We start from the raw sequence: 11281 nt of genomic DNA, 5'->3' as shown, positions 1-11281 counted from the left end.
ACCTACCACACAGGTCGGTGGTCTGCAAGGCAAGAGTAAGAAACCTTGACTACTTACAATTTCATTTTTTTGGAAGGTGGGAAGTCATTAGCAGGAGTGGTACATCTCTTTGCTTTCATTTCAACAAGGTCATGGTTTTTTTCTTTGTGCTCCAATTCCTTTTGAGCAGAGAGTCTAACAGATCTCCTATGGTAGAATCGACACAATTTATCTTAAAATGAATACATTTACTACAGATATACAAATGCTCTTCAAACAGTAAAAGTATGTCAAACTACAAGATCAATAAAACGCTTATTTTATTAACCATTCTCTAGTAATCTAATGGTTGTGAAAATTTGCTATTTCCAACCATAAAATGCTGGTATTCAAATTTGCTAGTGTTTTACAAATTAGACCTCAATAAAACTGACTTTTGGAAACACCAACAAAACAGACTAAAGAGGGTTGTGCTATTGTGATCTCAGCACTCAGGAAAGCTACTACAGCAGGATGGCAAGACTTAGCTCAAAAGCAGAAAACTAGAATCAGAACCCTGGGTGTGGTGGTATGCGCCTTTAATCCCAGGGCTTAAGAGGTAGAGGAGGAGAGAGAGTTGAGGTTAGCCTAGTCTACATACTGAGTTCCAGGACAATCATAGCTCCACAGTGAGAACCTGCCTCAAATTTTAAACAGAGTTAAAAAAAAAATACAAAATATATTTGAATGAGGGCTGGGATGGTTCAGTGGTAAAGACCTGCCTAGCAAGTACAGGGAGCAAAGACCTGGGTTCACTTCCAGAGGGGACATGGGAAGGTTAAGATTAAATAGAAAACACAGGGCAAGGAAAATAGGATAACAACAACACAACAACAGAAAAAGACAGTGAGCAGGAAACAAAGCAGTGACAGGTCTAACCAGATTAATAATTATAATACAGTACTAAGTACAAGCTGACAACATTCCAGTACAACAAAAATTAATGAGACCAGTTATTTTGTTTGTTTGGGGGGGGGGTTGTTTTGTTTTTTGTTTTAGTTGTTGTTTTGTTTTTGAAATAGGGTTTCTCTGTGTCGCCCTGGCTGTCCTGGAATTCACTGTGTAGACCAGGCTGGCCTCAAACTCACAGAGATCCGCCTGCCTCTGCCTCCCAAATGCTGGGATTAAAGGTGTGAGACAGGGTTGGGGGGGGAGGCATGCGCCACCACCTCCAAGCTGGGTTTTGTTGCTGTTGTTTTTAAAGCAAGATCCCACTAAGTGCCATCTACAAAAACTTAACTTTTTGTGATTGTTTAGTTACTTTAAAAGCTCCACATTATCGTGAAAGGCAGGAATCGGGAGGAAGGGGATCAGATGACTCGGTGAGCAGAGAAGCTTGTGTCCAAGCCTGACCTGGTCTGAGTTCAGGCCCCATGAACCACAAGGTGAAAGGAGAGAACTGACTCCAACTACTGTCCATATGCATGACGGTATACATACATACAAACATACATACATACATACGTAAACATACACACTCTCTATATATATTATTTATATATATGTAATATTAAACCTTTTTAAAGATTCTTTAATTATTTATTTATTTTTATTTGCTGTGTGTTGGTGTTTTGCCTGCACGTATCTCTGTATGAGGGTGTTGGAGTTCCCTGGAGCCAGAGTTACAGACAGTTGTGAGCTGTCATGTGGGTGCTGGGAATTGAACTCATGTCCTCCGGAAGAGCAGTCAGTGTTCTTAACCACTGAGCCATCTCTCCAGCCCCATAATTATAAAATTTTAAATAAGAGCAGGGCATATAACTCCGTAACAGAAAGTATGCTTAGTACAAACAAGACTGGCTCAAACTCTAACGCCACAAAATATTAAGCATGAATAATAAAAAGCAAAAATAGAATAAAAGTAAAACAGAAAATATATATACAAACCTAACCACGAAAAAGCTTCTGTAATACTAAACAAAGGAAGGTATTTGAAGGCTGAAGAGATTGCTCAGTGGTTAAGAGCACTGGCTGCTCTTGCAGAGGACACAGGTTCAACCCAAAACCCACATGAGGACTCACAACTGTCTGCAACTCCAGTTCCAGAAGGTCCGGCCCCCTTCTGACCAGGCGCCAGGAATGCACATGACATACATAAATAAATGCAAGCAAAACACCAGACACATAACATAAAATAAATGAAATTCTTTAAAAAAAGGGAGAAAGGTAATTGACATCAGAAAAACATAACCATTTTATCCATACAAAGCTTTTAAAATCAAACTGATGAGTTTGAATCCTGGCCTTGAGTAACCAAGTATGTATAAGCTCTCACCTATAAATGAACCCTGCAGGCTCGCTCACCCCACAAGCACTGACACACAAGACCTGAGCGTCACTGTACTGTTTGAGCAGGACCAGTAAAACCCACACCTTCTGTGCCCCGCTCTTACCTCTGAGGCCGGACAGGAGTTTTTCCTGACACATTCCCTTCAGCATTCACAGAAGAACAAGCATCTGATGGAACGGAATGTTTCTGAACATTTTCCTTTTCTGCCTCGTTATGGTAAGTGTTGTCAACTAGGAGAGACCAAAAACCTAATTAGACTACTGCACAAGTATCCTAAAATACCCACTTATAAACACATTAAACCTTTAAACCGCTAGAACGCTGGCTGCTCTTCTAGAAGACCTGGGCTTAGATTCCCAGCACCCACGTGGTGACTCACAACTGTCTGTAACTCCAGTTCCAGGGGTTCTGACGCTTTCTTCTGGCCTCCGCAGGCAGGATGTACAGACATATATGCAAGCCAAACACCATCAACGTGAATTCAATGTAAAATTGGAAGGTTTAACTGGAGTTACCCTATAACAGGAGACAGTGCCTCTCCCAGACACCATGAGCCATCAAATAAAAAGCCCAGAGCCACACACGTTACCTCTTTGCAAGTTTTTGTCAGTGGGTCCCCTATAGACACCGCCCTAAACACATTCCAGGTTATTGCCAATGTGCCTTGCTTCCCTCCAGAACTCGACACTGACCACACTTGGGTCACAAAACATGAAGGAAATCAAATTAGCATCAAACGGGAAGCCCCGGTCCTACTAGCTAGCTTTCCTAGAGCTGAGGCGGTCCGTGCACTACCGGGAAGTAGAAACAGTCCTTCTCAGATGTGAGCCCGGCCAGCTGCAGTGCCAAGTGCCCTGGCACGCCCCACCCACCAGTGCAACCGTGAGAGGACTGTTAGGAGAGTGACCGGCCACTTTCTGATTGGATCTAAAGCCCACCCAGAAAATGGAATTCACACCTGACACCATTAGTAGGTCTAAGAACCTGTGGCTAGGGAGGTCATGGGTCCTTGGGGAGGACAAACCGCTACTATTCTGCAAAGTGGACTCAGTATCAAACTGCCCTGAGTACTTATCTTCACACCCATAGGTTAGTGCCTCTCGCAAAACTCAGAGAAGCTTCTTTTTGCTGCAGATGGCAATTAACACAGAGACTCACAACTGGTCAATGTGTAGAGAAAAATAAGACTGTAGTGTTCAGATCTAAACGGGACATCATACCATCGCCTCTAAAGCTCAGGGATCATCAAGGGGGTGGAAATCTTTTATGAGCCAGAGGAAGTAGAAGACTATAATTAAACAGCACTTATCCAGAAACAACAGGGCAGTTGCACACATTAACTCCTAGTAGCTAGGACTTCACACACAAGACCATGACCAAGATCAAACCAGACAAAATCCAACATGGATGAAGAAGTGGGTCATGAAGTCCCACCCCTAGCTGAGCAGCTTTAGCAACTGATGGCTGCTGGGATACGGAGAGTCAGTTTTCTTCAGAAATGCATCCTGAGAGGCTTCCTACTCATGCTCCAGTAGACGGTCCTACACTGATGCACACTGGCAGCACTAAGTGGACTTAGTAGTTTAAAAAGAAAACATGAGCCAGGTGCTGGTGGTGCACACCTTTAGTTCCAGCACTCAGGAGACAGAGGCAGGCAGATCTCTGTGAGTTCGAGACCAGCCTGGTCTACAGAGTGAGTTCCAGGACAGCCAGAGCTACACAGAAAAACTCTGTCTCAAGGAGGGGTGGGGGGGAATCATGTAATTGAGAGAAAATAATGATGGAAGAAGGGATAGAAAAGGAGTTGAAAGGGAGTTAATAGGGAATAAATTTGATTAAATAATATCATATGGGCTGGAGAAATGGCTCAGTGGTTAGTCACATTTGTTGCTCTTTGGGAGGACTTGAGTTCGATCCCCTGTACCAACATAGTGGTTCACAACCATCTGTAACTCCAGTTCCAGGGGTTCAGATGCCCTCTTCTGACCTCCACAGGCACCAGGCATTTAAGTGATACACATACATACATGCAGGCAAGGCAAAACACTCACACATAAAAAAGCAGATACATTTTTAAAAGAAAAGTATGTCTGTATAAATTCAAGCAATAAATATTTTAAATTAATAGCCCCCAAAATGAGGGAAAAAACCTAATCAGTACTCAAATCTCAAGAAAAATAAAAAATTATATATATATATATATATATATATATATACACATACATGTGTATATGAGTATGTGTACATAAGCATGTATGAGTGTGATGATACAGAATTCTAAATTAAAATCATATGTATCCCATACACAAATATTATCATTCCTAAACATGGAAGCCTTAACTCAGGTAAAGTTATGCAGAAGGCCTGCTTATAAAAGCTACTTTGCTTATACATCATATACATGTTATCAAATTATCACAATGTACCCTATAAACATACAATTATGTTTATCAATTAAAAAACACTTTTTTGGTTGGCCATGGTGACCTAAAAAGGCCAGCCTGAGCTACATGAAACCATTTTTTAAAAATTTCATCAGCTAAGGTCTGGGATGCAGCCTACCTGTAAAGCATTTTCTTACCATACTCAAAAGCCCTACATTCAATCACCAGCATAGCAAAAGGTAAAAAGAAAAACAAACAAATGCCAGTTTAAAAAAAAAAAATCACAAGAATTATACACTAACGTTATTCATGAACCTTGGTACAAAATCTTTCAAAAACTTAGCACTCAGGGCTGGAGAGGTGGCTCAGCGGTTAAGAGCACTGACTGCTCTTCCAGAGGTCCTGAGTTCAATTCCCAGCAACCGCATGGTGGCTCACAACCATCTGTAATGAGATCTGGTGCCCTCTTCTGGCCTGCAGACATGCAGGCAAAACACTGTAGACATAATAAATAAATAAATAAATAAATAAATAAATAAATATTAAAAAAAAAAAACTTAGCACTCAGGACAGCACTATAACTCAGTTACAGCACTTGTCAAGCATACATAAGGTCCTAGACTTAATCCCCAGCACTGGAAAAACAGTTCAAAAATGAATCCTAAAGGCATATAAAAAGAAAACCACAGTCAGATACGGTGGTGCCTGCAATGTCAGCAAGAGGTGAAGGCAAGAGGATCACCAGTCTGAGGACAGCCTGGCCTCTTCTCAGGAAAAAGAGCAGCACATGGTTGCACATCCACCATGAGCCAGATTCACCCAGTCACTAACAAACCAAAATTACAGTCTCTGGTGGTGATTCCCTCAGCTCGGCAGCTCTCGTCACCGCAGCCTTGGTTGAGGGTCTTGTCTAAGCTGTTTCTCCTTACCTGCCTTCAACGGTGTGGCACGGCCTTGCTGAGGTTTGGCTTTTCTCAGGGAAGCTTTGCCTTGAAAAAGCTCCCCTATTCCTTTCTTCCTAAGAAAGTTGTTCTCCAAGTTGGCCTTCTCCTCTGTGAAATCATCAGTAAGGAAGCAAAACAGAGGAGAATCACGCATTAAAATGGGGACTAAAGTCCATTTCCAGCACCTTTCACAAAAACACAATTCTAGCAACTACAGGAAAGGGGCGTGCGGTCAGGGACAGACTGCACAATCTGTCCCCGAAGCCCTTGCAACATCCAACAAGGCCTTACAGAAAAGGGAGCTTCGGATTCTGTACTCCTTTGCCTTTGTTAAGATACACGGTCAGGGCCACACCATTATATGGCCTTATCTACCACTAAAATACATCACATTCTCCTTGAAGAAAACTGTGGCCACCAGAACTGTAAGATTACAAGGAACAGATTATAGTCACAGAGCGTGGGGTGTGTGAGTGGAGCAGAGCAAAGCTTTCTCGGAGTTTTATCTTGGATTTTGCTGTGACTAAAGCTGGTACAAAAACAATCTGTCCCAGCAACAGCAGGCTGTGTCAAGCTACAGGAGTACAGTGAGCCCCTGAATAACTACACTGTGCACATTCTGATTATAGCCATGCTAGAAGATGTGATAAGATGAAAGAAAACAACAAAGAAATATAAACGAAGGTAGTTTGTTTTCTTTCTTTCTTTCTTTCTTTTTTTTTTTTTTTTTTTTTTTTTTTTTTTGTGGGGCCTGTCCTGGCTCTCACTCTGTAGATCAGGCTGGCCTCCAACTCACAGAGATCCGCCTGGTTCTGCCTCCCAAGTGCTGGGATTAAAGGTATATGCCACAGCTGCCCGGCTTCTAAGGTAGTTTTCTAAGTTACAGATTTTTTTTTAAAGATTTATTTGTTTATTATGTATACAGTGTTCTGCCTACATATATGCTTGCAGGTCAGAAGAGGGCACAAGATCACATTACAGATGGTTGTGAGCCACCATGTGGTTGCTGGGAATTGAACTCAGGTCCTCGAGGAGCAGCCAGTGCTCTTAACCTCTGAGCCATCTCTCCAGTCCAAACATTTTTTTTCCCTTCAAAACTGTATTTAATTGTATTGCCATGCTAATATTCTCGTCCTGTGGATATCAGGAGGGTAAAGAAAAACTTGTAAAAAGAAATCTTCAGACAGTCCTCGGGCCTGCAGTGCTATGGGATGGAGAAGACTGTTCTAGGGCAGCAGGCCAGACTATCTGCTCTTCCTTCCACCATAGCCCTCTGCTGAGAGTAACACTGAATACCAGACACCATCTCATTTGGACTCTGCATTTTAAGTGGTAAGGGCAGCTGCAATAGAGTCATTCTTGTTCCTACCACACACTGATGTCAATGTCTCTTAATGAGGAAGGTGGAGACAAGAGAAAGGATAAAATGAAGAAGCCTCATCAACAATTGGACTTATACATCATCCCAAAGTTGTATCAAACTACAACTACCAGCGGGGGGCTGTCGAGATGGCTGCATGGTTAAGAGCACTTGCTGCTCTTGCAGAAAAAACGAAAACTCAGTTCACAGAATCCGTGTCAGGCAGCCCACAAATTAGGCTCTATGACCTTGGGCCCCCTCACCTGGCCTCCATGGGTACTGCACTCATTCACGTACAGACATACACAGAAATACAAACAAAATTTTAAAAAAACAAAAACCAAAAACCATCTTGGCCTAGTTTTAGGTTTGCACCACATCACAGGACTCTAATCTGTTTGTGGATTAGGTTGTTGGTACCATAATGTCTCCATTTAAAAACTATTTGGGAGGTGGAGTGGTAGTGCATAACATTAATCCCACCACTTAGAAGTAGAGGCAGCCAGATTTGTGTGAGTTCAAGGCCAGCCTGGTCTACAGAGCTAGTTCCAGGACAGCCAGGGCTACACAGATAGACCCTGTCTTGAAAAACAAAATCAAAACAACAACAACAACAACAAAAACTAGTCTGGAGTGATTGCTTGGTGGTAGAGTGTATAACCCTCTTCAGAAGACATGAGTTAGGTTTTCAAAACCACATCAGGCGATTCACAATTGCCTGTAATTCTAATTCCAAAGGATCCAACACCTCTGATTTTGGTAGGCAAATGCACTCAAGTACACATACCCAAAGCAGATTGACATAATTAAACATTTTTTAAAAAACACACACAAAAATAATTTGGGGGCTGGGGATGTAGCTCAAGTTGGTGGAGTGCCTGCCTACCATACACAAGTATTTAAATGCAGTCCCAAGCAATGCATAAGCTGGGAGTGGTGGTATATTCCAATAACTTTAGCACTACAGGGATTGAAACAGAATGGCAAGTTCAAGATCATCCTCAGATATATAACATCATGACTAAAAAAAAAAAAATTTGAAATTAAAAAATGAATTGAGACTCAATTTCCAGCATGAGGGAGGTAAAGCCTCGGAGCTGGAGACCATAAGCCAGATTTGACTGTCTCCAAAACCTAAAAAGTCGGAGGCTTGAGAGATTTCAAAAAGCCAGGCACAATCTAATCAAAAGGAGATCTCTTGAGCACAAGAATTCAAAGCTAGCCTCAGATACATAGACACAGTAAGACTGATCTCAAAAACAATGTAAATTAAATAAAATAAAAGGGCAACATGGGATCTTTGTGATTTTTAGAATATTCATCATCTTGATTGAAACGCAAGCTACATGAACCTACACAGGTGAGATGTAGTGGGTAGCTGTTCTAGCCACGATCTTGAAGCACTGCCCTTAGTGAAGCGCAGGTAACTGCTACACCTGCCTCTGACCTTGAAGTACCTGCCCCTGGGGCATGGCTGCTGGGTACCCTTAAGACCTTGGATGCACATACAGGGACCTCTCTTCGCCTCCTTGTGGTTTTGGATGCTGAGATCTTGGACCAGGCAAATCAGTGTGGGACATAGCTCAGCTTTCCTGGACCCTACAATAAATCTCCCATGGTAGTGAGTTAAACCCCAAATACATTACTTTGTTCATTAAACAGACTCTTCGGATTTCTCCCCCACATTGGGCACCAGATAATGGGAGAAATCCATAGAGTCTGCTGAGTCCAAACTGGGCTGCTGGCTATGTAGTGAAATAGTGCCTCAAAAGAGAGAGAGAGAGAGAGAGAGAGAGAGAGAGGGAGGGAGGGAGGGAGGGAGGGAGGGAGGGAGGGAGGAAGGAAGGAAGGAAAAGAAAAGATACTCGGGAGGCAGAGGCAGGCAGATCTCTGTGAGTTCGAGGCCAGTCTGGGCTACAGAGCGAGTTCCAGGAAAGGCTCCAAGCTACATAGAGAAACACTGTCTTGAAAAATCTTAAAAAAAAAAAAAGAAAGAAAGAAAGAAAGAAAAAAAAGAAAAGAAGGCAGGAGAGTAGAAAGGAAGACTGGAGGGTTTAGCAGCACATACACTAAAATTGGAATGATACAGAAAAGATCAGCATGGCCCCTGCGCAAGGATGACAGGCAAATTTGTGAAGTATACCATATCTTTTTTTTCCTCTTGTTTTTGTGGAACTGTATTGTAAACCTAAATTATCAGTAAAGATGATGTTTTCAACTTTAAAAAAAAAAAGAAAATGAAAGAAAAGCTAGGCATGGTAGTTCACACCTGCAATGCCAAGGCTAAATGAAGCAGGACCACCAAGAGTTCTAGACCAATCTTGGCTACAGTGTGAAACCTGATCTCAAAAAACCTCATTTTACATATCTTATGTAGCCGAAAAGTTCACTTTTTTTTTCTTTTTTTAAATCTAAATCATGGCTTAGAAGGTGTGTAATGGTGTGGAAAAGAATGCATAGTCTAAGCTGCGCGGCGGCGGCGGCGGCAGCGTACACCTTTAGACCCAAAACACAGGAGGCAGAAGCAGGTGGATCTCTCGGGTTTGAGGCCAGCCTGGTCCACAGAGTGAGTTCTAAAACAGCCAGAGCTACATGGAAAACCTTAAAAAAAAAAAAAAAAAAAAAAAAAAAACCTTAAATAGAGAAAGAAAGGGGGGCAAGAAAAGAAGAGAGGAGAGGAGAGGAGAGGAGAGGAGAGAAAAAGACAGAATAGTCTAGTTACTTTTTTGCAGTCTCTTGCTTCATCTCATTGATTTACTTTTATGTGTATGGGTGCTTTGCACACACATGTCTATGCACCACGTGCATGCCTGGAGCTTCTGGTGACCTGAAGAGGGGATCCGATCCCCTGGGACTGGAGCCATTGACAGCTCTCAGCTAACATAGTGGGTTTTGGGAAGAACAGCCAATGCTCCTAACTGCTAAGCCATCTCTCCAACCCTTCTAACTCTTAAAATGTCCCCAGTGCAAAACGAGACACTAATCCTTAAAATGGCAGAGAAAGTAGCAACTTACCAAACCACGAGTCTACATTTTCAGTATCTTCTTCGGCGTCCAAAGATGAAAAGTTGATGAAGTTGGTGGGGGCATCAAAAGAGTAAGTAGTTGTAACTTGTGACATTGCCCCCACTTAGCGCAGGAGAAGCTTTTCCCAGGATTCTAACACTCTACTCAATAGATCGACTTCTGAGGAGAGAAATGTTAGAAGAAAGTGGATGTATATCAGTCAATATCAAGTATCGATCCCTACCAACTACTTTGGTTTTACATTTCCAATTTTGAAAGCCATCTGGGGGGCTGCAGAGATGGCTCAGTGGTTAAGAGCACTGACTGCTTTTCCAGTGCTCTTCCAGAGGACCTGGGTTCAATTCCCAGCACCCACACGGCAGCTCACAACTGTCTAACTCCAAGATCTAACACCCTCACACAGGCAATACATGCAGGCAAAACAACAATGTACATAAAATAAAAATAAATAAATTATTTTTTTAAAAAAAGGAGGAAAATCATCTGAAACTGGGCATGGCGGTACAGGCCTTTTAATTCCAGCACTTAGGAGGCAGAGGCAGGAGAATTTCTCTGAGTTTGAGACTAGCCTGATCTAGATAAATAAATTCCAGGTCAGCCAGGGATACAGTAAGTGAGATCCTGTCACACACACACACACACACACACACACAAAAGGAAAAGTATCTGGAAAATATACCCTACTTTGTCAAATCACCTTCAAAATTAGTTGCCTGGGAGATTATTTGTTTTTAGAATTGGAAAGAAGCCAGTCTGAGGCTGTTGAAAGGATTCAGTGGGTGAAGAAGGTACCCTCCACCAAGCCTGATGACCTAGTATGATCCCTAAAAGCCACAGGGTGGCAAAAGAGAAAACTGCCTCCTGCAAGCTGTCCTCTGACCTCCACAGGCATGCGGTGGCGTGCATGCACACCCAAACAGATAAATGAACAAGCTTTGTTTTCTGTTTTAAAGAAAAGGCTAATTTTGATGAGTACCTACAATCTGCCTTTACTGCTGGGTGTTGCACTCATTATTAATTTTCCCTCAGCCTGTCATTTTCTTCTTTCTAAGCCTTTCTCCACCTATGTTTTCACTGTGTGCCTCATAACCTAATTTCTAAGACACATCTTTAACTTTTACACCTATGGACAAAAATCTTTACCCAAGTCCAACTACATCTCTAGGAAATGCTATGCAAAGTACCCCAAACCACAGTGCTAGCTTAGCTTTAGCTCCTCTAGAACAATGAGCATCCAACTTTCTATCAGTTAACTCCA

The 11281-nt window shown here is 42.2% G+C and overlaps 1 protein-coding gene and 1 non-coding gene across 5 annotated transcripts in view; one reads left to right on the top strand and one right to left on the bottom strand.

Moving 5' to 3' along the window:
* Tpx2 (TPX2 microtubule nucleation factor) overlaps positions 1 to 11281 on the bottom strand; it is a 62490-nt gene that overhangs the window by 23493 nt on the left and 27716 nt on the right. For all 4 annotated transcript variants that reach the window (XM_037205300.1, XM_037205301.1, XM_028887529.2 and 1 more), the window contains 4 exons: positions 10012 to 10182; positions 5622 to 5744; positions 2412 to 2538; positions 58 to 186 (listed from right to left, as the gene is read on the bottom strand). In XM_037205300.1, the coding sequence (XP_037061195.1) occupies positions 58 to 186; positions 2412 to 2538; positions 5622 to 5744; positions 10012 to 10117 (485 nt within the window). In that variant the 5' untranslated portion in view covers positions 10118 to 10182. The remainder of the gene's footprint in view (positions 1 to 57; positions 187 to 2411; positions 2539 to 5621; positions 5745 to 10011; positions 10183 to 11281) is intronic.
* LOC114705608 lies at positions 9047 to 9148 on the top strand. The gene has a single exon (XR_003736416.1). It is a non-coding gene; the product is annotated as a U6 spliceosomal RNA (small nuclear RNA).

Source organism: Peromyscus leucopus, chromosome 4, assembly GCF_004664715.2.
Source record: "Peromyscus leucopus breed LL Stock chromosome 4, UCI_PerLeu_2.1, whole genome shotgun sequence".
NCBI lineage: Eukaryota > Metazoa > Chordata > Mammalia > Rodentia > Cricetidae > Peromyscus > Peromyscus leucopus.
The sequence above is the reverse complement of the archived record's forward strand: the minus strand, read 5'-3'. Positions and strand labels throughout refer to the sequence as shown.